Source organism: Copidosoma floridanum, unplaced genomic scaffold (genome assembly GCF_036245765.1).
Source record: "Copidosoma floridanum isolate Cflo_tuat_1 unplaced genomic scaffold, Cflo_Japanese_pri ptg000020l, whole genome shotgun sequence".
Taxonomy (NCBI): domain Eukaryota; kingdom Metazoa; phylum Arthropoda; class Insecta; order Hymenoptera; family Encyrtidae; genus Copidosoma; species Copidosoma floridanum.
The window spans coordinates 33,005,762-33,027,035 of record NW_028321897.1 but is presented as its reverse complement, the minus strand read 5'-3'; the positions used below and the strand labels follow the sequence as shown (position 1 = coordinate 33,027,035).

Sequence of the window (21,274 nt, the reverse complement as noted above, 5' to 3'; positions counted from 1 at the left end):
TTATTATTATACGTCATGAAAGCTGTTCTTTTAACATATACTAACTTCTAAATTTCCGAAACATGTACCTAAAAAATAAATTGTATTAAATAAATTATTTATTTATTTAATGTATAATCAAACCAAATGAATAAAGACATAGTAAATAAAAATTTATATTAAAAATAAGCAACGAACTGTACGACCAATAGAAGTAATCGAGTTTGTCACATAGCCTCGCTCATGGCAGAATAGATAAGGGCCTTGACCAGTCTGGAGAAGGTCAGGGGTTCCATCCTCTCTTTATCTGTTTTTTTTTTTTAGAATTAGATAAAAGAAAAAGAAATGAAATTCATAAAATTTTAAATGTGTGGTAATGTGGCGTCATGTGGCGTAGAGAAAATCGATAGGCTGGAGGACGAGGTGAAGGGGGAGAATCAAGCAAAATCCACTTCCGTCACACTTTCTCCCAAGGCCCTAGTTGCTAATAGAAACTAGGCCATAGTTTATAATAGAAACTTTTTTTTTCTTTATATATGGATTTCTTATGTTTCTGATAATTTCCTATTAATGAAGCATAAGCTCAGTATGAAATTTTTCTGATAAAATTTTTTTTTTATTGTATACTGTTTATATTGACGACTTATTATTTTGAAAATTGCCGTAAGATTAAGTTCAAGTAGACAAGGGTATCTTTTTATGAAAAAAACTCATGTAACGTAACTGAGAATCAAAATAATTTGAAACAGATAAAAGTAAGATATTCATATAGAATTGTAAAAGATGCGAAGCTAATATTTATTAGGAAATTTTGCACTACCCTGTAAATGACCGCTGCTCGTCGTCGGCTGGCCGCACGGGTGCGATTTGTGAAGTCGGCAAAAATCAATGCTTTTTAATATCCTATAAAGACAAAAAAGATTTTTAATCAGACTATGACCAACTAATGGGAAATTCTGCAAAACGAAAAAAATCCTTGTCCCTCGAAGACTTTTCTTTTCTACCTTTAAAAGTTTAATAAGGACTTTGAAAAAATCTTGAGCACTGCCCGTAAGCTAAAAAACGAGAATCAAATCCAGCAGTGCCTCCTCGGCTGATGTCTCTCCTCTTGCCTCTCTCCCCACACCACTTCATATACTCTGGCTACCTGTACTGCATGTGGTATTCTATGGAGGACGTATGGCTTGGCTTTGGAGCCATGCACAGCTTACAGTGACCGCTCTTTCCTTCTCACTTACTTTTACAGTAAATGCTAAAAATGCCTTTGCTAATTTTTTTCACAAAATTTTGTGCGTATCAAAAGGTGAGTAAAAGACCTGATTGATAAATAATTTTACACCCGCCGTGTTTGTACTTTCATTTTTTTTTCTGTCTTTGCTACTAATTACGAGATACTAATAAGATAAACTTTTAATTTTAACGTTAACATTGACCCACTGATTTAAAAATTTTGTATTATCTTTCCCGTAATCAGTGTACAAATCCTCCAACAAGATGACATTTTTAACTACACCGTTTACAAACAGTATGACTTGAGATCTTTCAGATCCTCCAAACAGTCCAAACGTGCAAATGATGCGCTGTGCTTCTACGCACATGCACCGACCAATCTGAGGAGCCGACAGCCGTTTCTGCAAATTATCGTTACTATAGCCAGCTGCTAAGGGTGCAAAGCTTTGTTTTTATAGTCCACAATATGCGTATGTGTGTATATTTAATTTTTTTCTTCTTAATTACAGTGCTTAACGTCCGTCTCTCCTGTCGATAGACTAGTAAGAAAACTTAGCATTATCAGTAGTATGCAGCCTATGATAATGATTTTTCCCTAAATTTCCGTATTTTTCGGTCATTTTCGTGACATAACACCTGAACTCATTAATTGCGGAAGACGAAAATTATTAAAACTTATCACTCCTATATGTAACAAGTAATATCGATAAATTTCCATGTATAATCAGCAACGAACAGCCTGTGATAATAATCTTTTCCTAAATTTCAGTATTTTTTTATCATTTTTGCGAAGTAAAACGTGAAATTAATAAATCTAGAAAACAAAATTTGTTGAAACTTATAATTTTTCTTAGTACTAAGTAATATTAAATTAATTCTATGCATTATCAGTAGCGTACAGCCTATAATAATGAATTTTCCCTGAATTTCCGTATTTTTCGGTCATTTTTTGTGACATAACACTTGAACCTAATAATTCTAAAAGACGAAAGATGTTAAAATTTATCACTCCTATATTGAACGAGTAATAATAATACATTTTCATGCAGAGCGGCGTTGGCTCAGTGGTAAGCGTGCTTATTACTATTACAACGCAGTTCTAGGGGTCGTGGGTTCGATTCCCGGTGAATGCAGACTTTTTCAAAAACTGTTTTCATCGGGAAAAGTTCCTATGTAACTCCGGCTGTTTTGGGGCGGGTTTTTCCGTGGAATTTTCCTTTAGAGTAATTCCAGGGTTTTTTCCTTGCCCCACAGGTTTTCGGGCCTGGGTGAATGCGAAACAGTGTTAAGGCTATAGGTAAGGGTTAGCGGACCCGATGCCAGGCGTCGGGCAGGGATCGCCGGCCTTACCGGCAAGGCGTGGCCCCTGAAACACAGGGCTTCTCCGGGGTTGCTGATTAGCCTGGATCCGATACTTCGGCAGAGAGCGCCAGCTTAACCGGCGAGGAGTGGACGTTCTGGAATAATGGAGTCTTCTCCGGGGAAAGGCTACACAGTGGTGAGTGGACTCGATGCACCATCGGTGCAGAGAGTGTCAGCTTAACTGGCAGGGTGTTCCACCGGAGATGCTCCCACTGTGCCCATGGATTTAGGTAGGATGCGAGGAAAAAGGTTTAGAGATGGGTGTGGCAATACACCCCCACACATAGGTGGTGAGTGGGTGGCCCCCGCGACCCAGTAGGCTGTCGTGGTAACCCGGTGTAAAAAAAAAAATTTATATATATTTTCATGCATTATTAGTGTCGTAAAGCCTGAAATAATGAATTTACCCTAAATTTCCGTATTTTCCGGTCATTCTTGTAATATAATACTTGAAATTAATAACTCCGAAAAACGAAAATTGAGGAGCTGGAAACGAAAAGGGCGCATAAGTTGAGAAACACGTAAAAGTATTGTCCAAGGAGTAAATTTTTCAAACTCACCATATCGATTTTTAAAAAATACTAGCTTGTATAGAATGAAAATCCACACCTTTTTTACATTTACAACTTTTTGAATCAAGTCGTACTTTTTTAAATAAGAAATAAAAACCGCATTTCTTGAAAACTCAAATTCAATCACTTTTAAAAACATAAATTGCTGTTTCTCAGTTAATTATGATCGAAATCGTTTGAAATTTAGTACGGGTACGTGAAATGCCTCAGCGCTGGCGATGAATTAATCAGATTTAGTTACATTTTTTTTAATTAGTTAATATTTAATTAGAAGTAGGTAGTGCACGGATTACGAAGGTTGTCAACTTCAATGAAATAAAGTGTGCGGGAAAGTTTCAGCTTGACAAAACTTTCAGCGACAAAGTTGTTCCTCAATATTCGAAGAAGTTTTCCTAAAAGTTTCAAATCGATTTATCAAAAAACAGCCGAGATAGAGAACTTTGTATAAATAGAACGTGCACAGCTGACAATAACTGAGCCACGGCGGTCGCCCGTTGAGCTGGAGCTCAACAACACCATCAGGTTAGGCCGTCTGCTGCATGCCGGTGACAGCATATTGCCTACCATCCGTGCACGTTGTTACAAAAAGTTCTCTATCTCGGCTGTTTTTTGATAAATCGATTTGAAACTTTTAGGAAAACTTCTTCAAATATTGAGGAACAACTTTGTCGCTGAAAGTTTTGTCAAGCTGAAACTTTCCCGCACACTTTATTTCATTGAAGTTGACAACCTTCGTAATCCGTGCACGACCTACTTCTAATTAAATATTAATTAATTAAAAAAAAATTAACTAAATCTGATTAATTCATCGCCAGCGCTGAGGCATTTCACGTACCCGTACTAAATTTCAAACGATTTCGATCATAAGTGACTGAGAAACAGCAATTTATGTTTTTAAAAGTGATTGAATTTGAGTTTTCAAGAAATGCGGTTTTTATTTCTTATTTAAAAAAGTACGACTTGATTCAAAAAGTTGTAAATGTAAAAAAGGTGTGGATTTTCATTCTATACAAGCTAGTATTTTTTAAAAATCGATATGGTGAGTTTGAAAAATTTACTCCTTGGACAATACTTTTACGTGTTTCTCAACTTATGCGCCCTTTTCGTTTCCAGCTCCTCAATTGTTAAACCTTATAAACCTCATAGGCACTCAGTAATATTTATTAATTTCTATGCATTATCAGTGGCATGCAGCCTGTGATAAAGAATTTTTCCTAAATTTCCATATTTTTCTGTCATTTATGCAACACGATAATTTAACTTAATTATTCCGGAGGACGAAAAATATAAGAACTCACAATTCTTATAAAAACTAAGTGATATTTAATAATTTATATGCTTATTAATGGCGTACAGCCCGTGATAATAAATTTTCCCTAAATTTTCAATTTTTTCGGTCAATTTTGCGATTAAAAACTTGTAACTAATAATTTAGAAAGACACCAATTCTAAGACCTTATTACTTATGCATGTAACAAGTAATATCGAAAACATTACATGAAGGATCAGTAGTGTACAGTATCAATAAATTTATTTTAAATTTCCGTATTTTTTGGTAATTTTTGCGACATAAAACTTGAACTTAATTCATCCAATAGACGATAATTATTGTAACGTCTAACACTTATGAGTACAAAGTAATATTTATCAATTTCTACGCATGAGCGGTGGTGTACAGCCTGTGATATAAATTTATCCATAAATTTCCGTATTTTCTGGTCAGTTTTGCGATATCAAAAATTGGTTCAAACTAATAACACTTATAAGGACTAATAAATTAAAATTGATTTCTGTGCATTGTCAGTGGCGTACAGCCCGTGATTATGAATTTTCTCTAAATTTCCTTATCTTTCACACATTGTTGTGATTTATCACTTCTAATTACAAATTCCAAATGACGAAAATTATCAAAACTTAAATCTTCTATATGTAACAAGCCATATTAATAAATTTGCATGTATTTCCAGTGGCGTACAGCCTGTGATAATAAATTTTCCATAAAATTCCATATTTTTGAATCATATTTGCGATTTAACACTTGTAATTGAGAATTCCAGAAGATAAAAATAATTAAAACTTGTGACTTCTATATGAAACGAGTAGCATTCATAAATTTGCATGTTATTTTAGTGGTGTACAGCCTGTAATACTGAATTTTCCCTAAATTTCCGTATTTTTCGGTCATTTTGGCGATTTAACACTTGTAATTAAGAATTTGAAAGACAAATATCATTAGAACATATTAATTTTATATGAAGCAAGTATTATAAATAAATTTTCATGTATTTATAGTGGCGTACAGCCTGTAATACTAAATTTTTCCTTAATTTTCGTATTTTTTAGTCATTTTTACGACACAACAGCTGTTATTAATAATTCCTGAAGACAAAAATTATGAGAACTTATAACTCTAATGAGGGCTAAGTAATATTTATCAATGTCCATGAATTATCAGTGGCGTACAGCCTGTGATAATACATTTTCCCTAAATTTCCGTATTTTCCGGTCAGTTTTGGGTTATAAAACTTGAAATTAATAATTTGGAAAGCAAAAAGTATAAGAACTTATTATTTTTATATGTAACAAGTAGTATTAATAAATTTTAATGCATTATCAGTGGCGTACAGCCTGTGATCATAAATTTTTTCTAAATTTCTGTATTTTTCGGTCATTTTTGCGACATTCCATTTGAACGTAATAATTCTTAACGACAAAAATTATTAAAACTCATTATTTTTATATGTAACAAGTAGTATTAATTAATGTTCATGCATTATCAGTAGCGTCCAGCTTGTAATAATAAATTTTCCTTAAATTTTCGTGTTTTTTAGTCAGTTTTGCGACATAAAACTTGAACTTAATAGATCCGAAAGACGAAAGTTATTGTCACGTCTATCACTTATGAGTACAAAGTAATATTTGTTTAATTTTTACGCATGAACAGTGGTGTAAAGCCTGTAATAAAAAAATTTTCCTAAATTTCCATATTTTTCTGTCATTTTGGCGACACAATAATTAAATTTAATAATTTCGAAAGACAAAAAATATCAAATTCACGATTCTTATTTAGACTAAGTAATATTTATTAATTTCTATGCATTATCAGTAGCGTACAGCTTGTGATAATGAATTTTCCCTTAATTTCCGTATTTTTCGGTCATTTTTGCGACATAACACTTGAACCTGATAATTCTGAAAGACAAAATGTATAAAAACTAATTTTTTCTATATGAAACAAGTAGTATTAATGAATGTTTATGCATTATCAGTTGCGTACAGCCTATAATAGTAAATTTTTCCTAAATTTCCGTATTTTTTGGTCATTTTTGCGACACTATGATTAAACTTAATTATTCCGAAGGACAAAAAATATAAAAACTTACGGTTTTTATAGAAACTAAGTTATATTTATTAATTTCTATGCATTATCAGTAGCGTACAGCCTGTGACAACAAATTTGTCCTAAATTTCCGTACTTTCTGGTCATTTTGTCGACATAATACTTGAATTTGATGATTTCAGACGACAAAAATTGCTAAAACTCATAACAATTCTAGGGACTGAGTAAAATACATCGAATTTACGCATAATAAATGGCGTACAGCCTGTTATAATGTATTTGTTTTATATTTCCGTATTTTTCGGTAAGTTTTGCTATATAAAACTTGAAATTAATAATTTCGGAACACAAAAATTTCTGGTACTTGTAACACTCAAAGACTAAATTAAAATTATCAATTTTTGTGCATCAGTAGTGGCGCACAGCCTGTGATAATGAATTTTCCCTAAGATTCTGTATTTTTCGGTCACTTTTGCGATATTATACTTACAAGTAATGATTCTAGAAAAATAAAATTATTAGAACTTACACTGCTCATAAGAACTACATAATTTACATCAATTTTTAGGTATTATTTGTGGCGTAAAGCCTGTGATAGTAAATTTTCCCTAAATTTCCGTATTTTTTAGTCATTTTTGCTATTTAACACTTTTAATTAATAATTTTGGAAGATAAAAATTGCTGGAACTTAGAAATTTTAGAAGGACTTAGTAATATTTATTTATTTCCATGCATGGTTAGTGGCGTATAGCCTGTGATACTACATTTTTTCTTGATTTTCATTTTTTTTTGTCATTTTTGCGATTTAACACTTGTGATAAAGAATTTTGCGAGACGTAAATTATAAGAACTTATCACTTTCATATGAATCAAGTAATATTAATAAATTTTCATGTATGATCAGTGGCTTAAAGCCTGTGATACTAAATTTTCCAAAAAATTCCTCATTTTTGTATCATTTTTACGATTTAACACTTGTAATTCACAGTTCCGAGAGACGAAACTTATAGAAACTTGTTACTTTTATATGTAACAAGTAATACTAATAAATTTGCATGTTATTTTAGTCGTGTACAGCCAGTGATACTTAATTTTCCTTAAATTGCCGTATTTTCCAAACATTTTGGCGATTTAACACTTGTAATTAGGAATTCTAAGAGACAAAAATTGTTAGAACTCAAAACTCTTACGTGTAACAAATATGATTAATAAATTTGCATAAATTTTCAGTGGCGTAGAGCCTGTGATACTACATTTTTCCTAAATTTCCATCTTTTTCCGTCATTTTTGAGACATAAAACTCAAACTTGATCATTCCGAGAAATGGAAGATAATGAAACTTATTTCTTTCATTTGCAACAAGGGATATCAATAAATTTCCATGCATTTTCAGCGCCGTCTATCCTGTGATGAAAAATTTTTCCTTACTTTCCGTATTTTTGACTTTTTTGCGACACAACAACTATAATTAAAAATTATAAGAAGACCAAAATTATGAAAACTTATAGCTTCAATAAGGACTCAGTAATATTTACTCCTTTTTATGCTTTATCAGCGGCGTACAGCCTGTGATAATAAATTTTACCTAAATTTTTGTATTTTCTGGTTAGTTTTGCGTTATAAAACTTAACATTAACAATTCGGAGAACAAAAAGTATTAAAACTTATTACTTTTATATGTTACAAGTAGTATTAATCAATTTTCGTGCATCATTAGTGGCGAACAGCTTGTGATAATGAATTTTCCCTTAATTTCCGCATTTTTCGGTCATTTTTGCGACATTATATTTGAACCTAATAATTCTGAAAGACAAAAATTATTAAAACTCATTATTTTTATATATAACAAGTAGTATTAATAAATGTTCATGCATTATCAGTAGCGTCCAGCTTGTAATAATAAATTTTCCTTAAATTTTCGTGTTTTTTAGTCAGTTTTGCGACATAAAACTTGAACTTAATAGATCCGAAAGACGAAAGTTATTGTCACGTCTATCACTTATGAGTACAAAGTAATATTTATTAATTTTTACGCATGAACAGTGGTGTAAAGCCTGTGATAAAAAAATTTTCCTAAATTTCCATATTTTTCTGTCATTTTGGCGACACAATAATTAAATTTAATAATTTCGAAAGACAAAAAATATCAAATTCACGATTCTTATTTAGACTAAGTAATATTTATTAATTTCTATGCATTATCAGTAGCGTACAGCCTGTTATGATGAATTTTTTCTAAATTTCCGTATTTTTTGGTCATTTTTGCGACACAATTATTAAACTTAATTATTCCGAAGGACAAAAAATATAAAAACTTACAGTTCTCATAGAAACTAAGTTATATTTATTAATTTCTATGCATTATCAGTAGCGTAGAGCCTGTGACAATAATTTTGTCCCAAATTTCCGTACTTTCTGGTCATTTTGTAAATATAATACTTAAAATTAATGATTTCAGACGACAAAAATTGCTAAAACTCATAACACTTATAAGGACTAAGTAAAATACATCGATTTCTATGCATAATTAATGGCATACAGCCTGTTATAATGTATTTGTTCTACATTTTCGTATTTACTGGTCAGTTTTGCAATATAGAACTTGAAATTAATAATTTCGGAATAGAAAAACTTCTAGTACTCATAACACTTACAAGTACTAAATTACATTAATCAATTTTTGTGCATTATTAGTGGCGTAGAGCTTGTGATAATAAATTTTCCCTAAATTTCCGTACTATCGGGTCATTTTTGCGATGTTACACTTGAACCTAATGATTCTGAAAGACGAAATGTATAAAAACTAATTTTTTCTATATAAAACAAGTAGTATTAATGAATGTTTATGCATTATCAGTTGCGTGCAGTCTGTGATAATGTATTTTTTCTAAATTTCCGTATTTTTTGGTCATTTTTGCGACACAATAATTAAACTTAATTATTCCGAAGGATAAAAAATATAAAAACTTACGGTTCTCATAGAAACTATGTTATCTTCATTAATTTCTATGCATTATCAGTACCGTACAGCCTGTGACAATAAATTTTTCCCAAACATCCGTACTTTCTGGTCATTTTGTCGATGTAATACTTGAAATTGATGATTTCAGACGACAAAAATTGCTGAAACTCATAATACTTATAAGGAGTAAGTAAAATACATCTATTTCTATGCATAATAAATGGCGTACAGCTTGTAATAATGTATTTGTGCTATACCACCGTATTTTCCGAGCAGTTTTGCAATATGAAACTTAAAATTAATGATTTCGGAGTACAAAATTTCTGGTACTCATGACACTTATAGATACTCAACAGAATTATTTGATTTTTGTGCAATATCAGTGGCGTACAGCCTGTGAAAATGAATTTTTCCTAAGATTTTGTATCTTTCGGTCACTTTTGCGATATAATACTTTAAATTTGTAATTCTGGAAAACAAAAATTATTAGAACTTATAACGCTCATAAGAACTACATAATATTAATCAATTTTTATGTATTATCAGTGGCGTGAAGCCTGTGATAGTAAAACTTCCCTAAATTTCCGTGTTTTCCAGTCAATTTTGCTATTTAACACTTGTAACTAATAATGTTAAAAGACAAAAATTATAAAAACTTATGATTTTTATATGTAACAAGTGATGTCAATAAATTCGCATGCATTTTTCGTGGCGTTTAGCCTGTGATAATGAATTTTTCCTATATTTCCGTATTTCTCAGTCATTTTTGCGATTCAACTCTTGTCATGCAGAATTCCGGGAGACGAAAATTATAATTATATATTACTTTTATATGTAACTAGAAATATCAATAAATTTTTATGTTTTTACAGTGGCGTACATCCTGTAATGATGAATTTTTCCTAAATTTCTCTATTATTTGGTCATTTTTGCGATTTAACTCTTGTATTTATGAATTCTACGAGACGAAAATCATGAAAACTCATTGGTTATATTATCAATATCAATGAAATTCCATGTTTTTTTGGTGGCGTACAACCTGTAATACTTAATTTTCCCTAAGATTTTGTATTTTTGGTCATTTTTGCGATTCAGCACTTGCAATTCAGTATTTCGGAAAATTATTAAAACTTTTTACTTGTATATGTAACACGTAATATCAATGAATTTCCATGTTTTCTTAGTGGCGTACAGCCTGTGATAACGAATTTTCACCAAATTTACATATTTTTAGAAGTTTTTGGGACATAACACTTGAACTTAATAGATCCAAAACACATAATGTATTAAAACTTATTATTTCTGCATGTAACAAGTAATATTATTATGTTTTTATGCATTCTTAGTGAAGTACAGTCTGTGACGATAAACTAGCCCTAAATGTTTGTTCTTTTTGGTTGTTTTTGCGACATAACACTTAAACTTAATAATTCCGAGAGACAAAAAATATTTAAACTCATTAACTTTATACGCAACAAGTAAGATTTATTATTTTTCGTGCATCATTAGTGGCGTACAGCCTCTGATAATAGATTTTATTTTAACTTTCGTACTCTTTGGTCATTTTTGCGATATTATACTCAAAATTCATAAATCTAGAAGACAAAAGTTGATAGAAACTTAGGACACTTATGAGGACTAAGTAATATAGACAAATTCTTGTGCATCATCGTCGGCATACAGCCTGTAATATATAATTTTCTCTAAATTCCCGTAGTTTTTGGTAATTCTTGCAAATTTATGTATGATATTTATAATTTTAGAAAACAAAAACAATTAAAACTCATAAATCTTGTAAAAGCTTCGTAATATTCATCAATTTTTATGCATTTTCAGTGGCATATTGCCTGTGATTATAAATTTTCCCTACATTTCCGTATTTTTCAGCCATTTTTGCAATTTAACACTCGTAATTTAGTATTCCAGAAAAAAAAAATCTTAAGGACACATTACTATTATATGTAACCAGTAATATAAATAAATTTCCATGTATTATTTGTGGCGTACGGCATGAGATAATCAATTTTCCCTAAATTTCCGTATTATTAAGTCATTTTTTACATACAATACTTACAATTTATAATTTTGGAACACAAAAGTTATTTAAACTATCAACCCTTATAAGTACTTAGTAATATTTATCAATTTTTACGCATTATTAGTGGCGTATAGCGTGTGATAATGGTAGTTTTCCTACGAGTTTGAAAAGTCTCGGTTTGCGGCCCGAGCCGAAGGCAAGGGAAGTAACGAGGTTCGTAAAGGAGACTTTTCGAACGAGTTCTGAAAAACTGCTTTTTCGCCCGAGGAAGTACCAGCCTCGCAAAACCACCTGAGGGCGGAAATCAATTTTTTCTTAATTTTCATATTTTTGGTAATTTTTGCGATTTAACACTTGTGATTAAAAATTTCGGGAGACGAAAATTAAAAGACCTTATTACTTTTATATGTATAAAGTAATATCAATAAACTTTTATGTAATATTAGTGGCGTACAGCCTGTGATTGTAAATTTCCCTAAATTTCCGAATTCTTTGACAATTTTTGTGATACAACACTTAAACTTAATAATTCCGGAATACAAAGAATATTATAACTTTTTGTACATGTAACAAGTAATATGAATAATTTTGCATGTATTTTAAGTAGCGAACAGCCTGTGTCAATAAATTTCTCCTAATTTTCCGTTTTTATCGGTCATTTTTGCAATTTAGCATTTGTAGTTAGGAATTTCAAAATACGAAATTTATTAGAACTTATAACTTCAATATGAAACAAGTAATATCAATAAATTTTTATGTATTTTTATTGTCGTTCAGCCTCTGACAATAAATTTTCCCTAAATTTCCGTTTTTTTCAGTTATTTTTGCGATTTAACACTTGTAATTTATAATGTCGGAAGATAAAAATTATTGGAACTTATAATTCTTATAATGGCTAAGTACCATTTGTTAATTTTAATGCATTATAAGTGGCATACAGCCTGTGATAATGAATTTTCCGTAAATTATCGTATTTTTCAGTCTATTTTGCGATATAATCTTTAAAACTAACAATTTCTGAAGATGAAAATTGCTGAAACTTATAACTTTTAGTAGGACTAAGTAATATTCATCGATTACTATGCATTATTAACGGCGTACAGTCTGCGATAATGATTTTTCCCTAAATTTTTGTATTTTTCGGTCACTTTTTGCGAGTTATTATTTGTAACTGAGAATTCCGGAATCTGAAGATTATCAGAACTTATTACTTTTTTATGTAACAAGTAATATCAATGAATATGTATGTATTTTAGTGGCGTACAGGCTGTGATATTTAATTTTACCTAAATTTCCATATTTTGTGGTCTTTTTTTGCTATTCAACACTTGTAATTAAGAATTCTGGGAGACGAAATTTATTAGAACATCTTACTTCTATATGTATCAAGTAATATCAATGAATTTTTATGTATTTTCAGTGGCGTTCAGCCTGTGATACTAAACTTTCTCTAAATTTCCGTATGTTTCGGTCATTTTTGCGATTTCACACTTGTAATTAGGAATTCTGGAAGACGAAAATGATGAGAACTTATTACCCTTATGTGTTACGAGTAAAATCAATAAATTTTCATGTTTCATCAAAGGCGTATGGCCTATGATAATGAATTTTCCCTAAATTTTCGTATTTTTCGGTCATTTTTGCGATATAATCTTTGAAATTAAGAATTCCGAAAGCCGAAAGTTATTGGAACTTATAGCACTTATAAGTACTGAGTAATCTTCATTAATTTCTATGCATTATTAGTGGCGTACAGCCTGTGATAATGAATTTTCCCTAAATTTCCGTAATTTTTGGTGATTTTTACGATATAACACTCGAAATTAATAATTCCGGAAGAAAAAAATTATTGGAACTTATTATTTTTCATGTAGCTGAATATATTTTTATAAGCTCAAGCATTTATTGTGGTGTGCAGCTTGTGATATCAGAGACCTTTGAACTGAGGTATTTTTCGATCTTTTCTCAATGATTAACTTTATAAACAAGAAGTTTCCGAAGACGAAAAGTGCATTAACTGTTGTCAGTTTTTATTCATTCTTTTGTTTTTCCTGCCATACCTGGTGTCGTAGAGCCTTTTTAATTAGAACATCAACAATTTTTGGTGTATTACGGATGCTTTTACAATGAATTATTAAATATATTTAGTTTTTGAGGGTGGAAAATATACATTATTAGTTATTTTATTGAACTAGTACTCAGAATTTATTTTCTGTATGGATGATTTTCCATTTTTTAAGGCATTTGTACATGCGTATACAGTTCATTTTATACTTTGTTGGTTGATTGGGTATATGGGTCATTGCTAAGTCGTGACGGTATCATAAAGAGGAACTCTTTTTTTATAGTTTTATGAGTTATTGCGTAGACAAAGACTTACCGTGATTTATATACACTATATGAATTTCACTTTAATATTTTTAAAGGCCCAAACGCATTTTTTACGTCTATACACTTGAAACAATCTTTAAACTCTTATATCTCGAGAAGGGTTTATTTTTATGATCTTAAAATTGCTGGGAGCCCTTCTTATTTCTTGTTGAAGCATTTAAAGCGTTTCAATAAAAAAAAAACGAAAAAATTTTTTTTTTACTTTCGTTGCATGTAACGTTGCAAACTTCAGAGTCATATGAAATATTTTGTCAGAATTTGACAGCAAATATAGCATACCTTAAACAGTTTTACTTTAATGTTTGATGCCCTAGCGTTTGAAGGAGTTGCCTTAACAAAGAGAGCGGATAAACTGAAATGTTGGGGCATAATTTTACTACTATTGGTGGAGTAATCTATGTTTATTACTCTCTGTATTTTCCAGTGTATAAGGATTGCCCACACAAAACTTGACAGCGGTGATGCTGATTGTATTTAACTCAAGATGGCATCACAAATGATGACTCTCCAACTATAGTAAGTTTGCTCTCACTTCAATTTCAAGTGAGTAGGGCTTATAGAATGTTTCCCTAATGACTTTAAGTTTGGTCATTACAGGATCGGTAGGCACTACAGAATAAATGTTTTTCCATGGTTTTTTTCTCCGTCACTAACACGATACTGGTAACTTTATATGAGTCCTGAATCAGCATAAGCAAAATTTTTATGTATTTGCCTAAGCTAATGTCAGCCAATGAGGGTTGGTCTACTGTACAAGATTTATTTGACTACCATAATTTCACTACAAATTAGCTTGGATTTTAAAGATATAACTCTGATTTTTTTTGCAATTTCCTCAAAAATTACTAAATCTATCTGGGCTTACAAAAACTCGTCAGATTGGTTTTTTCATCGTGCATTTATTATATATTAATATATAAATATATTTTCACGCAGTCTAAGTTTTCGACTGAATTAACAGCACAGCCTTTCGTAAAATTTTTCACTATTTACTTTCATGAAAAAAAATGTGGAATACAAACAAGCTTAAAAGTAAGAATAACAAAATATCCAAACAAGGAAATTCACGCACGTAACGATCGAATTTATTACTCAAAGGATTAGACTTTTGTAACCACGTTGCTGCAATGATTAAAACTAGAGCTAAGGGTTCGTACGAGAGACCCTCATAGCTTCGAAAAAAACTTGGGCGTAAGCGTACGCATCGAGCTTACTATGAGTCGCGAGAAAACTTGAGAAACTGTGTGCTCTGTTCCGTAGCGCTATGAGAAGTGAAGTTACAATTCAATTTTTTTTCTAGCATTAAGCACGGCTGATTGGAAGCAATCGTTTACTTCCGCGCCAGCATGTACGTAGCGCACGCTGCACATTCAGATGCAACTCTGTAGTCTATTATTAATTGGCAGCTGCAAAGAGACTGTTCTTATATTTTCAATATTAGTGTTAGCATTTGCCAAGATTTTTGCCAAGTTTTAACCAACTTTATCCATAAAAAAAAATCAAAGAATTTTTCCAAAAAAATTTTTTCCGTAGACGATAGGGTGAAAACTTTTTTTATTCCTTAAAAAACAGCTCTTCATGTTAAAATTTTATACGTCTATCAAAAACTATCAATGTTACAGAAATTGTTATGAAATCGGTCCAAATCAATGATTTCCAAAAAATCTAACAGGATAAGTAAAGAATAGTTATTTTATTTATTGTTGTAAGCAGCCATTGTAGTCGAATCGAGTTAGCAAATCCGTATGTGAAAATTACGAACTTTAAGTTTAATTTTTTTTGTTGGATAGTAACTATTCAAGCAACATTTGCTTCAAAAGCATTTTATAATTGTAAATGTAACATAAAAATTTAAGTAAAAACTGTTGAAAACTTCAGATTTCTCAGAAAAATTGTTCTTGAAATATTTGATGCTGACAAAAACCATATTTATTGAACTTAAAACGTTATTTCCCAATAAATAAAAGCATCCACTAACCCCCACTGGGCATTAACTTTTAAATAATTAAGTAAAGAACTACAAAAAGGCATGTAACAAAAAATGCGAAAAAGAAGATGTATTAAGAAAAATGAAGCAAAAAATCGTTGACTTATGACTTATCAATTTTTCCCAAACGTTATTTTCGCTACATCCAATGTAGTGAGTATTTATGTAAAATTGTCAGTCCCCATTTAAGCTTATGATGAAGATAACGTCAACGAGTGAACTTCATAATTTTTTTTTAAACATTCAACAATTTTTTTTTTATTGTTAAATAATTTTTATAAGAACCAAACTGAAAAAATTTTACTACAAATTTAATTTTTGAGTTACTTTATACACCCACAACACTTTTGCATATCCCTGACAATTAGAAAAAATTACTCATCACTTTTTTCCAACAAAATTTAAATAGGAAAAAAGATTATTTTATCTACGACCTACTCAATTTAAGGTTGTGTTTAATTTTTATAGTTGTTGAATTAATGACTAAATGATAAGTTGATCTTACATAAGTCATTAGTGATAATTTTACATTTTTGTAGTCTTTTTTTCACATCTCCCGTATTTTCTTTAAACGGTTTTATTTAGTTTGGTTAATTATCAGGTTTCAAACAGTTTTTTAAGGTTAGTTCAGTGCCTAACTTTTCTGAATAATTTTTCTGTATTCCACATTAACTAGCTTTTACGCTAAAACAATTTCTGGTCTACCTATTTCTGTTCTAGAGATATTAGGTTTTAATTAAAAAAAATTTGGAATTTTTTTATATACAGTGAACCTCACAATCAATTGCACGCTATGTAGTCATGTAACTCAGCAACAATAAACACAGTGCTATAGTATATGTTTGTATGCAGTGGAGGAGGATATCGCCAGTGACTATGTCGTATTCATCTCTCGACAGGCTTAAAACTTATTTTTCTGCTTCAATTCGTTTGGATGACCTGTTGACTAAATAAAAACCACAATGATGGCCCTTAATTAAAATATCTTTTCTTTTTATTATCAACCCATTTACTTATAGCTCCCTGCCAGTACTGTTTTAATAAGTTAATTTATTTTTGGTTACTTTGACATTTTAACCTGTTATTCGTTTTTTATGATCAGCTCTTACTTTTTATAATTTTTATTACATTTATCGTAACTCTATTTATACTTATTAAGATAAATAGACTGCTTTTTGTATTTATTACTATTATCATTACTGATACAGTTGATTTTTTTTTTTTTTTTATAGACTGATGTAAGTCAATACAGAAGTTTTAATCTAGATAATCTGCCTTTAATATATTTTCTAAGCGAATTAACGTCAACATTTGGAAAATCGAACAAGATACTAACTTTGCTGTGATGTCTGTAGACACTAACTCTATCGTTCATGCAGATACCGCTTATGTCTACTAGCGGTAACTCATCTTCTTTTCTTACTATACCTATAACTTTTCTCATCCTTTACTTATGTACAAACTTTATATTCACAAAAACACCCTTATTTATGATAAATAACAGAGACAAACACATTTACAATCTTTCACTCCTGCGATCTTTGACCTTAAAATTATAATACTTTTATCTTGTTACTTTTCTATTGAATGCTATTAAAAATATATTGGTATATTCGATGTATTATATTTATAACGATCTATTAAAATTATATCCAATATTAATACTATCATATTTCACTCTTATAGAAATACTGGCATTGGCTGATAGTATTTACAAACTGACAAAGGCTTCGCGCAATGCTAGGACTGCCATGTATAATGCCATGCAGGCTACGCTTCTCTACAACGACGAATTTGAAAGCAAAATCATGAAGAAGGATGAGGACATTCTGTTGACGCTCAAGTTTCTGGCTAGGTCTAACTTAACTACCGAGCCAACTGCTTTAAGAACAGTATCATCGGTAACATTAGTTAAATGTTCTAGTCCAACAAAAATTTTATTAGCACCTACAATTTCAGCGACTGATGATGGAGATGCCAATCGTACTTAAGAATAAAGAAGACGGTGAAAGGAAATAATTTCTTGAGGTGGAACAATATGGAAGACTAAGTGTGAATAGTTTACTTGTAGTTTCAGTTAGTTAACGCTTTTCTCAAGATTCACATGGGCTTAACCGTTATTGTTAAGTTTTCAAACGTTTAATTTATCGATTAACAAAATAGTCTTGCTTAATTAAGCAAAACAACGCTAAAAAAATTAGGAGAAACATGTAAGAGTGTGAGTTAAAAGTGAAGAAGATGGAATGAAAGAGAGGAAAAAATGTTAAAACGTCGTACTTAGACTTTGTAGTGCTAACAAAGTTAATGCTCGAAAAACTGCAGGACCTGAGAGATCTTCTTTGAGGAACACCGTAATGTTATCTTTTGCTATTTAGAAACGCACAACAGTTTAATCGTCAACCAAAAACCGTTGCTTCAGTACTTTTAGTTGGCAATCATTAGTGAGACCACTAGGTGCATTTTACTACATCGATTAAATTTTACATTTGTTAGTTAACATGATTAAACTTAAAAATAAAAATTGTTGCGCTTCAAAATGTGAATACGCCTAGCAACCAATGTATACTGTTGTCATGTACGCCGAGCGTGACATTTAGTGGAACACTGGTTAGTCTGAAGTGTAGTTTACCACTTTAGAGTACCTGTCAAATAAAGATAATACGATGTTTTATACGTGAAGAATAACGTAGCGAAAAAGCTTCATTATCTGTTTTATCTACTGTGCGTTTCCTCATATACTTTTATTCCGTCCTTGATCAAAACTTCTAAGATGACTCTTTTCACTAACTTTCTTGTGCAATATCTGGAAGACTTTCTCAAGAATCTTTTATTTGATCAATCAATAGTAAACCATCAGTAAAGATAACCATTGCTTGCATTACTGGTTACATCAATGTAATTCACGGTTTCCCATGTACACATTTTTATAACATCTTTTTTACATTCTTGTGAAAAACGGAAAGAAAGTTCTGATGAAAATTTTTTAGTTAAAATAATGCTACAATTTTCTGAAGTCTTGTAACTGAAATTTTGGAGTTCAATACTTCTGTTCACTGTAATTAAAATTATGTAAACAGTCATTATCAATAGTGTTTTTTTGTAAAATCAATGTAACAGACTTACGATTTGTGTAAAACTTGAATGAGAGAATTCAGTAAAAGAAACTTGCAAGTATTTAAATTTAGATCCAGACACTAAAAACAAATAGTGTAAACGGTGAAACTAATTACCACAATGAAATTGGAAAAAAAGTGTTGCTTACCATTAGGACCTTTTTCGCTGTCACATTGTTTCTAGGCTTAAGTTAAAATCTTTTATCACTGTTTGATGTATTTCATTAAGTATTACATCAAAACTTGCATAAAAAACTTAATGAAAGTTTCAGAAACCTATCAGATTTACCGAATGTTTTTTTTTTGACGCTAGAAAAAAATTGCTTAGAATATCTGAATGTAGCCTTTTTTAAATGCATAACCTGTTATAATTGCGTGCACGTACAGTTACTTCCTACATAATAGAGGACGACGATACGGGTATCCTTTAATGGTATCTAAAGTGTGCAATATAAAGATTAGTGCGCTTAATAAGGTGATTGTAGAAACAAATACGAATCGCAATAAGCGCCACTGTTCCTGAATGAATGTAGTTTGTTTGCAAATATAAGTATACATACATGTGTATCCATATATGTACGAGTACATAAACAAAAAATTGTGCATTAGCTCAATATTCACTCAGGAATATCAGCGCCTCCTACAATCAAAGTCTGTCTTCAACCTCATTTCACCGTAGTAGTCATATTTCAGACTCATATAAATGTGTTACTTTAGATTAATGCTGCAAAGCAACTTAAACCATCAGAAAAATAAAAAATATTTTGTCCACTTTACTGTAATAATAGTTTTATATTTAATGATTGACCTTTCATCTACATAGTTCAACTTGGGCTGATTAGCTGTTGTGATTGTTGATTTATATTCGTTATTTTGTTAATGATTGTTTCGACGGTCGATGAATAAAGCAGCTAACAAAGTAAATTTAAGTCAAACCAACAGAGGTAGCAGATAAGCGACAATATTTCATATTTGATTGATTAGATACTCATGAATAAACATGCGTTTTCAAACTTTTAAGCAGTTCTGTACATCGATAAATTTTCGTTTACGCATGTATTTCAATCATTGAACTCATGTTAATTTAATTTTTTCAAAAATTTTCTTCTACCAGAAAGCTAATGCTGTGGATTTTTAGATACTAACAATTATTATTAGATGATAACTGACAAACAAAATATATAGAAGCGCATTTTTTTTAGATTGTACATTGCATAAAAAAGCAACCATACAAATTGATACACGAAGATGTTCTTTGTTATGGCTACAGATATGGTTAAAGAATCAATAAATTCTATTATTGCTTCCTGATTAAATTCTTTTTGTATATATAAACATATATATATATAGGTGTTTATTTATCACAAGTATGAGTTTACATATCATAATTAACTAATCAGCAATGTCCTTGTAGCATTGACATAATAAATCTTACTATCACGATTTGTAGTTCTATTTGGTATTTATTATTCAACTTGTTTGACTGTATAACTCAGCTTTTAGATCTATAAAGCTTAAAGCGAGAATCTTTTTATTCACACATTCTGTAAAACTAATACTCGATTAAACATTAAAAGCAAGGCTTTGACAATCTTTTATTCACATCACTGATTGTGAACACAATGTCTTTAAAGTGCAGCTTTAAAATAATTGTGAATCGTGATTTAGTTTGATGCTTGCTAATAATGTAAAATTGTGCACTAAAAGAAATTGTATTTATTTAGTACTTTTGTAATGTGTATCTCTAGAATGCTACAGTTGCTTAAATTGATAGAGAACTCTATAACAAATATGTTAGTTATTTCTGTGTGTAAAATTTTAATGTGCAAGTTATTACATTTTAAACTATACCATGTCAAGTTTTTTATTTCCTTTTTTTCTTTTAACATGACAGCAGTCTTACGCCAAATATCAGTTTACTTTATTATTTATGTTAACTCTATTCTATACAAAGAATGGTACACAAATACAATTAAAAGTAACAATTATTGAATTTTACTTATTTACAGAACTCATAAAAACAGAAATTTTGTTAAAAATATACAGATTAATTTATGAGCACAGATAATTTTCTTAACTTAATAATTAATTGTCTTCAAAAAAAAAAGTTGATGGAACTAAAAAAAAACTGTAATAAGTGCGCTGTTTGCATAAAGCGGTCACTAAAATAACAATGGAAGTTGTTTGTCCTAATATATGAAGTTTGATGTCAAAATTTTTTTAATTTTTGTGTGGACCTAAGAAGTTTGTTTGAATCATCGTTAAAAAAATATAGAATAATAAGGGTCAATAAGAAAAAA

At 30.5% G+C, this 21,274-nt stretch overlaps 1 protein-coding gene across 4 annotated transcripts in view; it reads left to right on the top strand.

Annotated features, from left to right (window-relative positions):
• Nucleotides 1-19,795, top strand: part of LOC106646941 (uncharacterized) — a 289,103-nt gene extending 269,308 nt beyond the window's left edge. For all 4 annotated transcript variants that reach the window (XM_014363171.2, XM_014363172.2, XM_014363168.2 and 1 more), the window contains one exon: nt 17,548-19,795. In XM_014363171.2, the coding sequence (XP_014218657.2) occupies nt 17,548-17,852 (305 nt within the window). In that variant the 3' untranslated portion in view covers nt 17,853-19,795. The remainder of the gene's footprint in view (nt 1-17,547) is intronic.
• The last annotated feature ends 1,479 nt before the right edge of the window (nt 19,796-21,274 follow it).